The sequence below is a fragment of the Meleagris gallopavo genome, chromosome 9 (genome assembly GCF_000146605.3).
Source record: "Meleagris gallopavo isolate NT-WF06-2002-E0010 breed Aviagen turkey brand Nicholas breeding stock chromosome 9, Turkey_5.1, whole genome shotgun sequence".
NCBI classification, from domain to species: Eukaryota; Metazoa; Chordata; class Aves; order Galliformes; family Phasianidae; genus Meleagris; species Meleagris gallopavo.
In genome coordinates, this window is record NC_015019.2 from 8069162 (window position 1) to 8088561 (window position 19400).

The window sequence follows — 19400 nt, forward strand, 5'->3', positions numbered from 1 at the left end:
TTCCCAAGAGCATTTAAGGACTGATCATCCACATCCAGCTATCCCTGCTGATCTACACTATCAGTAATTAAAGGCTGTGCATTAGAGGCCCCCACAATTACTCAATTCAAAAAGACAAGAAGTTTTTCAGTACTGCTTATGCCAGTATCCTGAAGCACAATTTAATCTTTCCAAGCAGTGATTTGCTAGTCTCACACGTTGTATGTACTCCGTGGTCTACAGAGGCTTGTACCAAGTCTTCAGCAGTTTTGAGCTGATATGGGAACTCTGAGCCTGGGTGGTGGTGAGAACCAGCAGTGGTGATAAACTCCCTAATTGTTACTCTAAAGATAATCTTTAGCAGTATCTAACCTTTTCATTTATTTTTTTTCCATCTTGCAAAGACGGTTTATTCATTTGCTTTTTTCAGACAACTAGCATGTTAATTTATAAAGTCGTTTGATTGAAGATTTTTTACTAAGAATGTCTAAAGTGCAAGGTTGTGCTGGAATCCAAACAAGTTATTGTTTGGAATTAAAAGTTACATTTCTATTTAGCAGTTTAAGGCTGGTGGCCATCTTATAACAAAGGTTTTAGCTTTCCTTAGTAGCTTTCTGTCATCTTATAACACAATCTGAACACTGAAGATAAATGGTGAAGAGCCCTCACCTCAGTTGTTAGTAAATAGCGCAGAACACCACCATGGCTCATTTCCTATTTGATTCATTGTGATGGTTTTCTCCTTATTTAGAAGTCGTGAAAACATCTCCTTTAATCTCTTCCTTCTGTTTAAGACCATAAAGGCTGTATTGTTTCCATTGCACAATGTAATAGTGTAGTGGTGATTAAGGCAATTAAAAACTTTCCATAAAAGGATTAGAGTTGGTTGCAAAGTCCTGAAGTTCTGAATGTCTCCTGATACTCATCTTTATTTTTTTTTTCTTTTTGAAATGAAAGGCTACTGAAATGCAATGGATAATTCCCGCTCCTAATAAGCACAAAAAGAAAAAATAAATAAAAATCTAGCATGCTTAAAATCATAGCTCAGTGTCATAGTAATGCTTTTCCTATTAACGAATAAATGAAAAGTAATTTCATTACTAAATGTGCCAGAGATTTGGAGACAAAATGAATTTAGACCGTTGATATCTAGTATCAGTATCTAGTTGATATCATATCAGTATCTAGTTACTGGAAAACAGTCCTGATTAATTCATTTACACTAAAAATCGAATGTGTTAGGCATTTCAATATCCTGATTGGCATATCGTGGCTTTAATATGTTATCTTTCCAACTAAATGTCTTTCTTACCTTAGTGCTTTAAGTAAATGGTCACGCTTTTCCACCTCTGAATAGGAATCCACTGCAGAATTACCATGCACAGACAGTATTTCCCTTTTGCAAAAAGGGCCATATGCTTTTTTTTTTTTTTCAGTAATACAATTTCCTGCTGTTAAATCTGTTACTATTGAGACACGTAACAAGCTTTAAACTTCTTAAAAACATGGAAGTAATGGATGTGCTGTCAGCGATGTGATGTATCTTTGTTTCCTTCATTCGAAATTCTGTTTCAGACTTATTTTCAGGAAGTCAGTTTTCTAAATAATCCAAACCTGTTTCTCTTTTGTCCAAACGTAGTTTGTTTCTCCCTCTTTGTTTATGCTATCAAACAGTCTGCTGTTTGTGATATTTTTATCAAGTTGAAATGAAATTACCCATATTGTAATTCAATACCATATTTAAAAATTGATTTGCCTTATAAAAATAGCTTGGAGTGCTTATGCTGGCTAGACTGTGTGACTTTCTGAGATCTCACCTGTGGGAGGCTAAAAAACATTTGTCTGTACTCAATTACAAGAGTCTTGTGCTTGCCACTGAACAGAGATGGAATGCCAGGAGTTTGTAGGGAGTTTTAAAGATACAATGTTCAATGCAATACAAAATTTTCCCAAGATGAAATATGAACACATCCCAATGAGGTCATCCATTCACAAGGTTTACAGCACATATTAGATGAGTTCTTGCTTTTATTGCATAGTTCAGGTCATAGAATTCATTGTCTCAGTTTGAATGATTATTATTCTAGTATTGGTTAACTGAGGTTTAGAAGTCAAAAGGCATGTCATGCATTTGTGTTGGTTGGTTCTTCTCAAATAACTTGCTTGCTTGCTTATTCTTGTTTGATCCCTGTTTGTTTTCCACAGTAAGAGATTGCATTTTACATTCCGGTCCTTTAGTCAGTCACAATTTCAAATGCTTCTAATCTTAATTTAGGTGCTCACTTTTAAGATTTGGAGAGTCATTGTACTGGAAGATCTGATGCGAAACTGCATAAGGGGCATGTGCTGTAGTACTCAAATCCTTTCTTCCCCTACCTTTATGTTGATACAAAAAGTGGCATGATAGCTCAGTCACTCTTCAGTGTAAATATAAATTACATTACCATGAGCTGAAAGTCTGAAAGCCTTTTCTTACTCTATTTTTGAATTTGACTACGCCCACTGGTTTGGTCTATTGATACAGGTAAAAATGAGGGTAACTGGTGTTGTGAGAGGTAATGCACTTCTTTTAATTTCTAGTATGGCTGGCTGGCTTCCTGGCTGGAAACTGAAGGAAGGAACTTTCTGAAATCAAACAAAATATCAGAATACAAAGAAACTAATTAAAAAATATATATATCTGGAAAATGAGTATCTACTACATCTTTAGCATTTGAAAACTAAGAAGGAATAAATTAGTTACACACTCATGTCAATAGCTTATTTATAATTACCAAACAATATCCAAGCACATCTCTATACAATTCTGTTTATACCCCTACAACTGTCCTCCAATGAGATTTAGTGCTGAGACTCCTCTAGCACATCTTGAGTGCAACTAACACAAGCACTTTTAGAAATGGAGACAATAATTTCATTCCAGATTAACCTTTTATCTTTAAAACATCTTCTGTTGGTCAAAGTTGGATATAAGATTCTGTGGAATTCATAACGAATTCTTCACTTGCCCATCTGTTTACTTTAATGCCATTTTGTCAAACACTTTGAGATTATATGAACGTGTATTAGGTGTGGAAAGAAAAAAGGAGGTTGCCTATGACATTTCAAGGTTGTTTCCTTGGGAAGATTAAAATATATATGTCAATAAATTATGGGACTATAAACCTTTCAAGATGGTGGCAATTATTCAATCAGTTTCCAAACGATATCACTGAAATAAGTGCAGCAAAAGTTTACTTTCATCTCTAGCTACAGTGCGTTTATGACAAGAAGTAAACATGTGTAGTGAAACTCACATTATATCTGCTGCTTGAGGGCTGAACAAACTTGACAGTCCTAAGAGAATTATAAGTACTTTATGATGACAACCTAGTGAAGAAAAAAATGACTTGACTGTGAACAAAAGACAACAAATACAAGGCAGCTAGCAGACAAAGTATATGTAAAGTGAGATTCACAGAGGATGAGCCAGGTGCTTAAAAGTAAAGAGAATCTATCACTTTGGAGGTTTTGTTGAGGTTTGTTAGCTGAGTATCAGTTAAGGCCCTTAAATCTTTTGTTGCTAAATCAAGTAACAGCTTCTTAGTATTTAATAACCACAGTTTTTAACTTTCCTTATTTCTGCATGGCAAATAATTGAAATACGAATCTGTATAAATGTACAAACAATTTTTATATTTAAGATGCCAAATATAGAGGGAAACAAATTCCAAATGCCACATTGCTTTCTGTCCTCAGTCAGTTGGTAGAAAGTAAACAGGAAAAACATCTATAATGAATATTTTTGAATATTTTTCAACTGCTTCCACTCTGCTTCATCATCCTTTACTTCAGAGTAGTAAATCGTCAATTTAGATTTCATATTGTATTTTAAAGATGAAATGGATTTTGAGAGGTTCCTCGTTTTTTCTAATTTATTCCTTTGAGTTTTCTTTTTGCTTTTTTTTCCTACTCTTCAATGTCTGTTTTGGTGCCTGACCTATTCTCTCCAATCTTTCTCATTTTTGTAGAATATTGTTAATGAAGTGTGTACAATGTTTCTTGGGAAAAAATCAGGCCACAATGATTTCTCTTTATTTTTAAAGTGTGTTTGATTCCATCTACCAGCTGCAGGCCCCTTTTTCACAAAAGAATCTGATTACCAAGTGTGATTAAAATGAATTTTTCTATATATGGGGAACAATTTCTCCCAACTGTGAATCTGACAAGCACATGTTTTTCTGAGTATCAGTGTAATGCTTGAAGTTGTAAAGACACAATCATCACAAGACTTTTTGTTTACTATTGTTCAGTACAAACTGTGTAGAGTGAAAGAAACTAATGAGGTCTTTGATAATCAATTCTTATCAGAAATGTCTTGAACAGAATATGGTTTTTCAATTATCATCAGAAATTATACGCACACTCAGTGTTTTGGGGTTTTTGTTGTTAGTGTTTAAATCTAAAAATGCTGATTTTATCTTTATTTTAAAAAAGATATAGATACATTTGAATGCCTGCAATGTAAACTATTCCCCCTTGGACGACTTTACTGACAACTGGCCTTTTATCTTGCACATTGTTATGTGAAGGTCCTATCACATAACTACTGAGCTAAATCTTTGACAGCAAGCTCAAAGGTAGGAAAGCCAGGCAGTTTGCATGTAGGGGCCCAGGGAATTTAAAGGCAGGATGTTTGTTTTTAGGTGAGAATAGAAGAGCAGATAATGGGTAGAATAGCCTAGCCATTCTCTAGAGAAATGATGCTTCCAAATTTTGGAAGAAGTTGGAAGGCTTCTGGTTGGTTGGTGATGAGAAGGAGGGAAAGACAGATCGTTGATGTAGCTGCTTGTGTATATTGGCTCTGCCTTCTATTAGGGCTGAGTTGGAGGATGTGCAGCTTGGGAAGCTAAGGCATCAAATCCACCTGGATTTGTGTCTCCTTTCATCTCTACTGTTTGTACCTCTGAAATCAAGCCTCCAAAATCAAGATCCTTTGTGTGGAGGGGAAGGGGGGGAGGTTTCTAAAAATGGACAAGCATACTTGGAAACTTTTGCAATATAATACTAGTATTTATTAGAATATTATTATGTTTATGGTGTTTTTACTTGCCTAGATAGAGTCAGAAATCCCTGAGCTCAGAATAATGCTGAGATAAGGACTGGTCAGTAATGAATAGTTATCCTTTCGATTTAAGGATGGCACAGTAAAGGGAAGTTTTTGAGTGCTGGTATACTTAAAGTTCCCAACTATAAAGAATTATATTTTCCTCATTAAAAATTTTTGTTGCATTTGGAGCTGTCTTGGGTACAATCATATGAAGCTGACTTTAAACTGAAAAACAATTCACAGGCCGCATTTTTTCATGTTCTACGTCCAGAACCTTTCTGAACTCCCATGAGCCTTCGCAACTGAAGTAGTGGTTTGCATGATTTGCGCTCAGCAAGCGAAACAAATGCAAAGCGAGCAAAACCACAGCTGTTGTCGGAATGTGCCACGCCGCGGGACAGGCACGAGAGTGGGCAGGGATCCTTCGGGAAGCTGCTTCGCTGTAACTTGGGTTTGAGAATTGCTCTTACGAGGTCAGCAGTGAGTGTGCGTGTGGTGGAAGTGCGGGGATGGAAAACAGCCTCTCTAAAAGCTGCAGCGGGCTCTCGGGAATGTGAAATAGGGAAGAGATTACTTAAATGCAACGGATAAACGCCACCACAAGGGAGCTTCGGACTCTCGGTAGGCGGCAGGGCCTGCTAAAGATTATCGCATCGCGCCATCTCCTGAGCAAGCCCTGCACTGCAGCCCAGTGAGCCGAACCGGGAGTCACGGGGCGGAGCTCCGCGCTCAGCGCGCCCTGGGCCTTCCCGTATCCGACCTGCTGGCACGGAAGGCTCGGGTTATGAGAGGGGCAGCGCTGTAAGTGCTCGTGTCTTCCTCACTGTGTGAGGAAAATGTAAGGCAACATGCAACAAGAAAACCCCTATGTAGAGAGTGAAGTGGGTGTCACCTTGTTGGGAAGATCCTACCTTACTGCACAGACTGTGGGAACGCTGCCGTGGGTCTGATGCAGTTTTGGATGTGGGCTATTTGGTCTCTATTTTCTGCATTTCTAAGGCATCTAACACCGATCAGCTGAGAATGTGGTTTAGAGATACTGTTTTATGCAGAAATTAAAAATTGTATATATTTTTTTCCCTATGATATTTTTCTTCATAATTTCTGCATTGCAAAATGCTTTCCTGGCTGCAGTATGTCACAGGGGTATTGCAATGCTTTTGTAATAATCTGTTTTGCAATTGAATAGAGAGATGTTTATGATGCTTTAAAGGTTAAAAATGATGTGGCCAGAGGGGAGCAGTTCTGTAAGTGTACATGAGGCGACCAAAACAAGAAAATATAAAAGGAATTTACCCCAGACAGTTTCAAGTACATAATAACTGCAGACAGTGCAGATAAGGGAATTGTAGAGTTCAGAAGAAAGGTAAATTTTCAGAAGAGAAGAGAAAACTTGGTTGAAGACCAGAACTTTTAGTGTGTTGTTTTGATAATATCTGTATATGTCATTCATACAGTTGTTGCGAAGGGTGCTTCATTCTCAAAGGGAGGAGCTTTAGTATTCCATCCAGCTACTGAGCTGCTTGGTTTGTTTGCTTGTTTAATTTTCTGTGTGCTTTGTACACCTGCAGTCTAACAAAGAAGAAAATATATTTACACTGAGACACATGCTTGAGGACATGTTCTTTAGTGGGTACCAGCTGTGCCTTTTGAAAAAGCTGCACGCAGCCCCCAGCCCACCAGCATTACTGGTCCCCTGTGCAGCCTGTCCCACTCCCTGGCCTCTCTCAGCAAAGGTTTCAGTCAGATTAAGCACCAGAAACTTCCTAACCTGGACCGTTTTTATGGGTTTGAGAGACTGCCTCCGCAGTAAATCAAGGAATGCTGCCTAATTGCTGCCAAGAGAAGGTCTGACCAAGGGCAAATGTAAGAAAATGGAAGAAATCTTCCTTGAAAGCCAAAATCCTTACACAGTTGATGACTTGCTTTTCTATTCAATCTCACACAGTCTTGTCAGAAATTATTCTAGTCTCCACATCCCATCCTGCAACTTTGCGATTTTCAGGATGCAGAAAAATTTGGGGCTAACTTTTATTTTCCTACCAATTCCTTTAAGTGGGGACATTTTCTGGACAGTGAGTTTGACCACAACAGATTCATTTCCTTGCAGAAACGGAAGGAATGTGGAAGTGCCTTCTGTTTAGACTTCAGGCTGAAATAAATGCAGGTATGTTTTCATATGTAGCTTTTCTACTATTATTAAAAAAAAAAACAAAAAACAAAAAACAAAACTTCTGTGCTTAAAATGACTCACTCAGTAGTTCATTTCTGAATAATTCTCTGAGTTATCCTCCAGTTACTGCTTAGGTATTTTCCTTCTTAGTCTTAAACAGCTGGCTCATGCAAATGTTGATGTTGTGAACTTAGTGCAGTCCTCCTCTCTACACTCCATAAACATGATTGTTAATGTACAAGAGGACAAAATTTTTATTCCTCTGGCTTACATAGGACTGTGATGGAGAAAAGAGGGCCTTGAGGATATGGCTATGAGAGAGGTGAATAATGCTTAATGACTGTGTTTGAACAATGCTGTGGAGTTGTGCTGAAAAGAGGGAAAGGTTCAATGTAGCATTTTGTTGTCAGCTTCCTTTGACAAGGGATGAAGTCAACAAAGATCTTAAAGATGAAAAGAATATAGCTTTACTGTGAAAAAAAGCAGTACTTCATCTTTGTAAGAGAAAGGGACAGTGAAAGGTTCTCTGTTCCAGTAAAATTCTCCCCTTCTCCTCTCTCCTGTAAAATGAGATAGGGAAGTAAGAGGTGAGGCTCACATACTGCCTGCAGTTATTCTTAGCATACTACCAATTAGAAATACTAAATCCACGGTGGCTATTGCAGAAGTTCAGTTTAATCCCTCCAGAAATTAATTCTAATCAATAAAATGAAATCTCCCTGTGGGAAGCTGTGCCTCAGCTGTCAGAGTAACTAGTAAGCAAAGATGTTAACAAAACTGTCACAGCTCCTCATGTTTGGAGAAGCAGAGGAAATGTGCAGGGATGACACCTCATCTCTAATGCTCCCTCTCACCTAATAATGTCTAGATGTCTCCAAATTCATTCCAGTTTGTTTTTCTTCTGTCTTCCTGTTAGGTTTCCAATTTCCTTTTGCTAGCTGTTAGCTTCCTTTCTCATGACTTTCCACTGCTGTACAAATATTGTGGAAGAAAACAAACTTTAGTACTAAAAGTGCTGCAGAACTGCTTTCTCTGGAAAGTTCATGGTCCTGTTTTATTGCCTTAATTCAAATATGTGTTCAAAGTTTATTTTTGTTTTCTACCACTTCCAATTTTAAGGTCATGATAATCCTTGTCATCATTTCTCATAAAATTGGCTATTCTACATTCACCTGTTGTGCACAAGTCTATGTGGAATCGTTAGTTACAAAATCCAAGTAGTCATACAATTTCTCAGGCTGCCTGTGGTAGTGGTGGCTAGTTTTTGACTTGGAGAAAGAAAGGAGAAAAATAACCAAAACAACAGCAATGCACAACAAAAGCCCCCAAACTTCTAACAATTAAATCTTGTGAAATTGAAGGTAAATTGTAATTTCTGTGGAGCAGATGCAGTGAGGAGAATTAAGCAAAATCATGTTCTCTTGGATCATGAAAAATGATACTTCTGTTTTCTATTATTGAGCTGTGCAATAAAAAGGCAAAGTTGTTAAAACATCATTAAATTTTCTTAGCAGAGAAAGTTAAGTTTATTTTTTTGTAGCATGCTTCATATAAACATAATTTTAATTAATATTTAAAGTTAAAAATGCTTTTGTCTTTTTATAAATATGCTTATGAGATTTCCTTTTTAGAAGGGTTCAATATGATAAATACTATATATTTGTTAAAATACCATATTGCTGAATTCTGAAAAGACATTCCATCAGGAAAGTTAGTCACGTAGTTATGTCTTCAGGGAGATTTCATGTCTGTTCTGAATTTTCTAATACTGACAAAAAGACAATATAACAAACACTAAAATAGGTACTGCCCAAATAGTGTGCTTTACAACATAGAATATCTTACATACATTCTTCTTCTAAAATACACTTACAGCATTTGAAATTATAAAAAATGAAATTACTGAAAAAAAATCAAAACTTCATTAAAAATTGGCACACAAAAAGAAAACGTCATGCATGTAAATATTTATCATCTCAAAACATGAACATGCTTGTATTAGTGGTATAGATTGTTGCACAGTGCATGTGATTTTCTACTGTACATGACAAAGCTGGTAATCTTCAGCTGAGATCAAGGATCGTCATATCAATATGATATAAAAATTTCATTTTGTAAGTTATATTCAGTGAATGCAATTATATGATATATATATATTTTTTTTAATTTAGTGCATGGTGATTATTCCATGAATAGCCAAGTACGTTTAACATAATACTAACAGATGGTTAGTGGGCAAAGACAAATCCACCAATAACCTGACACACTGGTTGGAATTAAAATATCACATACAGATGCACTGTGAAAATGATTGGAAATTATATTAGTATTGTATTGGCAAATGAGATTTTCCAGTTGGCACGTACTTAAGAAAACAAAGATATGTTAGCCCTACTAGTTCTTCTACAATTCAGTTGAACATACTGCTAAAAATGGGTATTTTTTCTCCTTACTATTGAATAGCAAAGATATTCTGTGCTTCTCTTTGATTTATTACAGAATTATTTTAAAGTTAATTTAGTAATCTAACTTCTGAATCTAGAATTGAAGTTTCTTCTGCAGAGAATATTGTTGCCAAATACATTTGAGGTCCACTATTTCCTTCTATACAGTTTTCTTTTGAAGCTATTTCTCTTTTATTCATTTTTGTTTACTTAAAATACAAAATCTCTTTTTATAAACATTACCACTAACATAAAAAAGAAAAAGGTTTATGAACTCTTATACATCCATTTATCACCTTACTACTGCATTTTATAAATAACAGATAAATTTCTGTAACAAACCTGAACCATTTAAACATATCATCTGATTTTTACATATTAGGCATTAAAAAATAATTCACTTTTTCAAAATTATCTGGATTTTGCAATGCAGGGAGACTCCAGTCTTGTGCTCTAGTATCATTATGGCCCAAGTTAATTATTCTCTATGATGAAGGACTTATGTTGTTTATGGGCTGTACTGCCTTCTAGAAATGTTTCTTCTCTGACTCGGTTTTCATGACACCCCACTCACAGATTGGTTTCACAGTATGCATAGACATCATGGCAACTTCACAACAACAACGCACGCTCCAGCCCTTCCAATATTGACAGGAACTTCCTTAAAAACAAAAGGAAAGTGAAAAAGACAAAACACTTTTAGTAGACTTTTATGGACAAGACTAGATACGTTACTTATAGATTAAAAGAAAAGCAATTTGTTTATTCACAGTGATGTACCACTCGAATAATAGATTTAACTAGAACTGTGAAAGCAGTCTGAGGTTTTTTAAAAAGTGTTTTTCAGCTGCTGAGGACTGTTGGGGAGTAGGTTGGTGATGTTGCTTTTAGTTAAATACTTGCGTATCCTTTTATCCAAAACCATGGACTGTGTAGCTACAAAAGAATGTTGACAGTTTTAATGCTTTCTTATGGTCTCCATGTTGATGGTGTTTAATGTGAAAAGTTGAAAGTGCCCTCCCAGTAGAGGGCATTGCCAACAAGGGCATTGCAGCTCTAATAATGTTTGGTAAAGAAGCACTCCCAGTTAAATAAATACTTTTTAATTAGCATTATTTCATCTTAACATATATCATTTTTCACAAAACCATTTTGCAATGTAATCATTTTCGCTTTTCTTATTCAGATAGGCCTTGCTGTTTTTAATTACCTCTGTCCACTCGTTATTTTGAGCATCATAAGACTCTACAGTATCCAGGTATGTGTGGCCATCATAGCCACCAACAGCATATAGTCTGTCCCCCAGAGGGCAAATTCCAACAGCATCCCGGGGTACGCTCAACGGAGCCACTGTTGTCCAAGTGTCTGTTTTAGGGTCATACCTGAAATGTTTTATGATCAAAATTAGGAAAGTACATTGCAGAAATACACTGATATTTCAGATTTTAAAAGCTGATGCTTACCTCTTTCCCCCTATATTAGAGTTTAGCTTATGTTATGAAATAGAATAGAAATCATGAGGAATAAGATTAAATTCTTTATTTAGCCACTAGAGGGATCTTCAAGCCCTTATTTTCACTTTGTGTGATAAAGCATACATTTCTAGCAGATTAACAAGCAGTGTGTTTTGAACATAGATGAAGCCTGAGGGAATGACACCACGGCAGCAATTGAGACAGAAAAGTTCATTTCAGTGCATTTTTTTCTTCCTCTGTAAAGATTTTTGTTTTCTGTTTTTTCTCATTGACATTTCCAGAAACGTTTCACTACAAAATAAATTAGTCTCACAAAGTTAATCTCATAACTCATAATCTTAAGCAAAGTTTTTATCAGGTTGGTCAATATGAGCCAAACTGTTGGAGGAAGAGACAATAGAAAAGTTTTTTCCTAAGTTTTTTTAACTTAACTTAAAACATTTTAAGTTTTGTTCCTATGGCAAGTGAGAGATGTACCCCAAAGCTGGATTTTGGCACCTGAGAAATACAAATTCCCATGTTAAGTTCATCGTATTGTTGAGTTGTCTTAACCTCAGTCAGTTCCAATACGTATGAGAACAAGTTGAAATTTTCACGTGGTGGTTGTTTTGTTTGCACAGAATCATTGCAAATCGTTCTTATGCTCAAAAATATTATTCTACAAAGCATAATATGTTATACAAAGGTAATGTTCCAATTCTGAAGAGATTTCCCTTGCTGCATTTTTATATTTCCTGAAGTGTTTAGAAAATAAAAATGTCCTTACCTTTCTACGCAGTCGGAAAGTCGAGAACAGTGGTTGGAAGCAGGTGCATCATGACCTCCCACAGCATATAAAAACCCATTGTATGTTGCAACACCAACACCACCTCTTCTCTTTGACATCGAAGCACATAGACTCCACTTGTTTGTATGTGGATCAAAACATTCCATTGATTTTAAGCAGGAGCTCCCATCTCGTCCACCAACTGCATATAGTCTGGGATAATTACCCACAGGAAGACAAACAATTTCAGTCCTTTTAATAAGAATATTTTATTAACTTCATTCAGACCACTTTAAAATTCCCAGTATGCCTAATATTTGCTCTCTGACCACTTTGCTCTGGAACTTTCTCTGCACAATGGGGTTTTCATGTTGTATTTTCTTCATTTTATAATGTATCTTCAAGCAATCACGTAAGAAAATTAAGATTAAAAGTCTATATTATCTTCTCTAAATGTTAAACCATAGGTGAAATTTATGAGAAGTACTACTTATGTTTGTAACACAGTTGGAATATTTTCTTTGTCAGTCTTATGAAATATTTGACATTAAGCAATTTTCCTATACCATTAATATGTAGTGAAAACTTCAATGCGATCATTATGTTTAAAAAACTTATGACAAAAGTATATTAAGTATATTTTCCTCTGTGTTTGTATTTAAGAAAACGTTTAGGACAGAATTTACCTTACTGATACATCTCCTTATCTCTTCTGCATTAAAGGCACTTAGCAAACTACTGGAGATTCAAACTAGATCTTGTTGAAACAAAATATGACAACACAGAAAGGAGAATGGTGAAAATCCTCATTAAGAAGCATGTTGTGTCTCTTTGTCAATCAATTTTACAAAGTCTGAATCTCTTTTGTATTTCCAGCTAGCTTTGGTGCTGCTAGACTGTGATAGTATACAGAGTGGGTGTTCGGATGTCGACTGTGCCAGCTGTTCAGATCCTTTTCCCACTCTGGCCATTACTTACTACTATGAAAGAAAGGGTTTTTTAGTGCAACTAATTAGAGACCTAGGGAGCACCTCAGCTTGTCCAGAGCAAGTCACCCAAATCCAGTTAGTTGAATTTTGCTTAAGATGTACTTGTCTTTCTCCAGAGACTGGGATAAGTTTTAGACTGCTTTGATGTATGATTTCAAAAAGAACAATCTTGACTTCTAGAGCAATACAAAAATTTTAGTTCTATCTTCTAATGCTTGTGAGTTGAACACAGGCTTGAGTCCTGTTGTGCAGTTTGTTGCTTGGCCCATAAAAAAACTTGAGAATGGGATTTGTTTTCTTTCCATACCTTAGCCGTAGATACAGTCTACTTCTTTACACAGCTTTCACAGAGAGAGGAAATCACTGACTTTGCAAACAGATTGTTTTTTTTTTCCCTAGCATACCCAGAATCATCTAAAGATCTTTAAAAAATCTTGTCTCATTCCCTGAGGAGAAATCACATATTCCTTAATTGACTGATGTTTTCAGTAGACCTTTTATTGTTCAGAAATGTTGTCCCACTGAAACTATGTGTTTTCTGGTGGGATTGAATACAAGAAAATACAGCATGCCTTAGGGAAACAGAAAGAGGAGAAGCATTTTGCTCGGCTGGGCTGCAGCAGTAGCACTGAATGATGGATGTTTGAATTTGGCTTCCCCTGCTATGCCAGTGATTACATCACTGAGCTAACAGACGTGATTTAAGCCAGGCAGGAGACAGGGTATATCGGGAGTGATTGAGAACAGAGTCGGGATTGGGCTGGATTTCCTCTCTGAAAAAGTAGTTTCCTGCACATCTCTGTGAAATGCACCCACAGGAATTTCTAGTGAAGCTTATGTTGAGAGCATTTCCTTTGGGATAAAACAGGGACTTGGACAGACAGTTCTACTCCTCTCAGATTTTTGAATAAATGTTTAAAATCTTCTCATGTTCTATTGCAAAATCTTGGGTTTTGTATATGAAGAAGATTTATATTTGCAAATATCTGACATCTTTATTTTTACTCTATATTCTTCTCTTTCATAAATCACTGGAATTTAAGAAGTGAGCAGGAAAGCCATTGATAAGGTTTCAGGATAAACACAAATTTCTGCATGCAACTTTTCTGGGCCCCTACAAACTGCACTAATAGGCTGTCTACCTCAGATTGGAATAAAAGGGAGTATTGGCTCAATCTACACTTCTCAGTGTAACCTGATGTTTTCTGCCAGGCTTTCCTATTTCTTTGCTGAAGAGGGGGAAGTTATTTCAAATGGTGCTCCTTAGATATACTGATTTCAAAATGCAAACATAAATTTGGATTTTTTTTTTTTAAGGTATTTGATCAATAGTCCAGGTAAAATTCTGATTTTCAAATTGCCTTAAGTTGAAAAACGTTTAAAACATGTCTGCAGTTTAGAAAATAGTTTAATACATAATAGAGGAAAAGCTTTTCTTTCTTATTTTTGTGCATTACATTTTCTCTTTGTTTTCTTGTGGTGATTAATTACTATAAAATTGAAAATATAATAAACTGCATTTCCACGGAAGGAAGTAAGTGAAAAAGCAGAGAGTTTTTCCTGTTGACATACTTGCTATTTAATGCTGCAACCCCTACAGTGCTTCGGGGGGTGGACATGCTAGCAACATAATTCCATTGCCGGGCTTGAGGGTCCCATCTTTCTACGGTGTTCAGGTAACTCCAGCCATCATGGCCACCAACAGCATACATTGGTCCTTCCAGCATTGCTACTCCTTAAAGAATAGAATTAGGGACAGATTACTCTATCTAGTAATTTCAGTGACTTATAAAGTATTAACTTCTTGCTTTAATTGCTTGTATACAGATAAGCAATTTCAGCTGGTATTAAGCTATCTAAAAGCTGGCTTGTCATTAAGAAGAATAAACAATGATAAACAAAATATTTTGTACACAGTATCTTTCAGAATAAGCATTATCTTTTGCCTAAAGATCGGAAGAAAGCTGCTTTAGTTTTGATGTTTTCGTATTGGAATTTTTCTCCCAGTTCTGTTGACCTTGTTCTGAATCAAATCTGCACCCCTACATGAGAAACAATGCTATTCTTTAAAAAAAAAAAAAAAAAAATTAGAGCCAGACAATGAAAAAATTGTCCAGAGCAACCAACTACCTGTCCCTTCTTCTGAGCCAGCTGAAGCTCTGTAGTCCCACCAGCATGAAGCCAAACTGGATGGCAGCTGGCTGGCCTCATTGCCTGTACTGTACTGTAACGTTCTGGTGCCTGGTGAGTGGAAATAAGAGCTGGCTTGTCTGTGCTGTCCTTGAGGCACAGGAGAGTGAACTTGGCTGTCTGTTCAAAGCTCTCTGTGAACACATCCTGTGTTATTTACTATCCTCAGCAAGAGATGCCTCTCCCCTTTAGGGGAGCTGTTCCTGTCAGTGATCTTTGCTCCCTTTTAGGTAAGGCAAGATGTTGGAATTTGGCTGCTTAAAAGTTTTCTAAATCCAGCTTTTCAGGTCTAAATATACATGGCCTATATTTTTTGCAAATGTGCTTAACTCTCCACAAAATCACATTGAAACTAATGGGACCTGTAAGTGTAAGGCAGTTTTGCAAATTGGGCTGATACACAGACAGAAGCCTAACTCTGGGCACTCAAGGCTTCACTACTGCAACTTATTTGTTGGCTAGAATCATGTCCCTGCATAGCGACTTCATTCTGTGTTGCCTTCTTGTCCTTTACTTCTTACTATTATTTGTTTTTAGAAGCCATATTCTCTCCCACAGTCTCAATGTTAAACTTGTTTTTTATTGTTGCAGAAGTATACTCTAGATTTTTTATTAATTCACATGAATACTAGGATTACTGTAAAAGCCACAGATGTCAGACTATGGTTGTATACTCTAAAACTTGTAATTTCAACATTAAAATTAGTGAAGTTGTACTAATTTTGTAACAACAATGTTTTCTTCAACATGAGTAACTCTCTGATCTGATTTTCAGAGGTGTTAGGTACCTATGAGCTTAAGTCATTATTTTCAAAAGCTGAAAATCATGTTGTTTCTGTATTGGAAACATACCCCTTGACAGCTATATTGGATGAGGAGTTGATTTCTGGAATTTTATAAAAACAAAATTAACCCTGGAAGACCACTATAATTTAGACAAATGCTAATAGATACCACTTTCATAAAGTTATGGCAATGGGCAAGTTTGCCTTTTAAAAATATCTTCTGCAAATATGGCTGCATTTTAGTAAAGGCTTAAAAAAATTGTCAGAATGAATCTATTTGTGATCCAAAGTATTTTCAAATGCAGCATCTCTTACCTAGGCCATGTCTGTGCGTTGACATAGGAGGCATGATAGTCCAGACTTTGGTGATAGGGTTGAAACATTCAACAATATTGGAGGTTTTCAGACCATCTCTTCCTCCCACAATGTAGAGTTTGTTGTCAATTACTGCAACTCCAAACTGTAATCGTCTGCCGTTCATGGTACCAATTTGTATCCAGCTATTAGTCCTAAGGTCATACTTCTCAATTGTAGTGGTGCCTATTAGAAACAGTAGTATGATACAATATGAGACAGCCTTGAACTGCTCACTATCCAGCAGTCAGTAGTTGATCCACTTTGATACATTATTAAATTGTAAGAGACTGAAATTCTGTACTTTGACCTTTCCTACATCTTCCTGAGAGCTTCAGTTACAAGAGTAAACGTAGTGGGACAGCTGTATTAATTGCATGCATACACAATTATCAAACAGATGGGAATAAAACATTGATAGGAAGGTGCAGTGAATTATAGCTATAAGCTATAGCTTATAAGCTTATAAGCTATAGCTATAGAATTATAGCTAATTTTTTAGCACTAAACAATTATAGATAAGTTAAATCTGTCACTCAGTTAAGTAGTATTAGGGTAGTTGGTTTATTTGTTCTTAATTCTTTCTGCATATACTTGTTAACCATGTTTTTGCCTAAATTAGTAGTGCTCCATAAAACTAAAAGTATATCTGTAAATCTGTCTGCCTTGGTTTTCTTGGTGCAGTGGAGGCTGGCAGAAGGCTGAAGTCTGAGTGCACGTTTGCCTCAGCTTCTCTGAGGTTCACCTGTGCAGCCTTGCAGTAACTGCTTGTCTGCTGTAATATGTAAGTTGCATTTTCAGTTTTTTCAGGTCACTGAACTTCTGGTCATGGTTTTAGTGAAACTATTCATAAGGCCCCAGTTCCCTGCCATTCAAAACTGACACTTTTCCATCTGCTGGCTCCTGTCAGTCACACTCAGCTGCTGTAATTGCCCCCGTGAGAGCTGATTTAGCACAGGGGGAAACGGCTGAGCACTGCTGAGGCAGGAAGAGGCAATTGCCAGTTGCACATGCAGCACGCTCTGGAGCTCAACCTCAGCTCAACTGAAGGCAACCAGATGAGAAAAACAGAGCTGATTTCCTGTCTGCTCCTTGACTGAGATTTGTAATAAGAGGACTTGTATTTTGAGAATAACAATAGGCAGTTTGTGGATAAATGGTTTGTGACTGCAAAACAAGCATGCATTAATGCAGAAAAGATAGTTTGCTTTAGAGATGTTTTCCTTAGCAAAATCTGCTGAAGTTCAGCTGCTATACTCAACAAGTATTGTGAAACAAGAGCTTAGTGATATATTTGTTTGTTTCCCTCTATGTGCCTTTCCAGATACACAGATCAGGGAAGAAGCTACCTGATCCATCTGCTGTAAAAGAAATTTAATTCTGAGGAACTCTCAGAGCAAACTCTGTTTGCTCTTCTTTGCTTTGATTCTGTCTCATTTATTTTATGCTAATATGTGAGTGCCCCAAAGTTCTCAGCTTCAAAAGAAGTATCTCACATTCTAAAAAGAAAAAAGAAAAAAATGGGAAAAATATATTAAGGTGTACAGTGTGTTCATACCCTGTAGGCTGTAATTTTTACAGAGGCTTGAAAGTAGGCTTCAAAAGTTAATATAGTTTAGGCACATTCACATTTTTTTTAAATATTAGTCTGAAAGTGGCTCTTTGATCTTCTCTTGATCATTTGAAGTTGAGATTTGACTTCATATACCACCTGAGATAAGCACAAAGCCAAACCTGGCACTCTCTGAGAGTTCTTGTTTTCTTTATCACAGAAAGCACATTCTAGCCAGAGGTTCAGTTCTCCCCTTCTCAGAGATGTTCTTCCAGTGCCTCAGAGTCTCTTAGGTTCTGTTTCCTTTATCTTACAGTCCAGCTAAAGCTGAAGGTATGAGTCAGAGATATAGAGGACAGCAGGGAGGAGAGGAAGTGCTGTTCTTCTAACCATCAAAAGGCAAAAGTTCAAAGAGCTGGCTTTACTCCAAGGTAATAAGTAGAAGAGGCACCAACAGGAAATGAAGATGTTGACTGAAATAGCCCATTCTTTGTATAATCTTTACTGAAAAAAAACTATTATAAAATTTTATTCCAATTTTTAATAGTTTAGGGGTAATTTTGAGTTCTTGGTTATTTTATGTCATTCATAAATAACAAGTATTGCTAATTAAATTTCACTAGTTGCTATGGCTTAACTTCCTTTTTCTAAATTGTCCTGAGAATGAATGTTCTCTTCGTGTTATGATTGCAGTGAACACACAGTTTGCATTGAAATTGATTGCAGAGGGTAGTAAGGTAGCACTGCATAGGAAACCTTAGTCATCAGCAACTTTTTCCAAACCATGAAATGGATTAACTTCTCTGTGATTCTATTAATAGTGAATTTGCACAGCTAAAGGTTATGCTGTTCAGCAAGTCACTAGACTTTAAGCTAATTGCAGTTTTTTGGCACCGAGCAGTGGAGTCCTGTAGAAAGTAATTTAATATACTTCCCGCTAAATGGAATAGTGTAATTTGTAAAGCTGTAAAATGGTTGCAGTTATGAAAATCAAATAATAAAAACTGGAGTATATCTATAACATTTAGTTTTCACCTATAAAACTGAAGAAAATTCTACATGTGATCCTGAAAAAACAGCAGGGTTCTAAAATAACATTAAGTATTTCTTGAAATATTTTGAATATTAGTTTTTTCTGGTTTGTAAAGTCAAACTTTGCACAAATTCTTATAATTAAGATCGCTCTGTGAATCTTGTCTGAACTTATGGCTGTATGTATGTTATTTAGAAACAGGATTCTTGCAAGAAGGAAGAATATCTAACATACGGGATTGATTTCTGCGATTTTCTCCTGCTTTTCCATCCTTAAATTGCTGTTTTTCTAACAAACTTTTCAATAACTGTCATATATTCTCTGCATGTCTCTAATACAATTACTCAATACAAATAAATATTTCAGCTTACCTTTAGTGGCATCCATACCTCCTACAGCATAAAGTGCACCCACTGTAGACTTCCTAGGCTTTGTTCGAGGGCTCTGCATCATCGACCGTCTTTCTGGTAGGAGATGGTACTTCATAGCCTCCATGAGAAGTTTCTGGCATTCTAGGTCGTCTGCAAACATTGGACTATTTTCTAGATCGGCTAGTAACTAAGAAATGAAA

At 36.4% G+C, this 19400-nt stretch overlaps 1 protein-coding gene and 1 long non-coding RNA gene across 3 annotated transcripts in view; one reads left to right on the top strand and one right to left on the bottom strand.

Annotated features, from left to right (window-relative positions):
• Positions 1 to 4482: 4482 nt before the first annotated feature.
• LOC109369053 overlaps positions 4483 to 19400 on the top strand; it is a 48221-nt gene continuing 33303 nt past the window's right edge. Inside the window, exons 1-2 of one of the 2 annotated variants that reach the window (XR_004160647.1) lie at positions 4483 to 5869; positions 7179 to 7235. This is a non-coding gene — a long non-coding RNA (uncharacterized LOC109369053). The remainder of the gene's footprint in view (positions 5870 to 7178; positions 7236 to 19400) is intronic. The other variant, XR_004160648.1, reaches the window with a different exon arrangement.
• The window catches only part of KLHL4 (kelch like family member 4), a 34429-nt gene continuing 22849 nt past the window's right edge, over positions 7821 to 19400 (bottom strand). The window contains exons 6-11 of the mRNA XM_003208363.4: positions 19201 to 19387; positions 16206 to 16430; positions 14488 to 14650; positions 11927 to 12139; positions 10896 to 11067; positions 7821 to 10346 (exon numbers count right to left, since the gene is read on the bottom strand). Of these exons, the coding sequence (XP_003208411.2) occupies positions 10287 to 10346; positions 10896 to 11067; positions 11927 to 12139; positions 14488 to 14650; positions 16206 to 16430; positions 19201 to 19387 (1020 nt within the window). The 3' untranslated portion in view covers positions 7821 to 10286. The remainder of the gene's footprint in view (positions 10347 to 10895; positions 11068 to 11926; positions 12140 to 14487; positions 14651 to 16205; positions 16431 to 19200; positions 19388 to 19400) is intronic.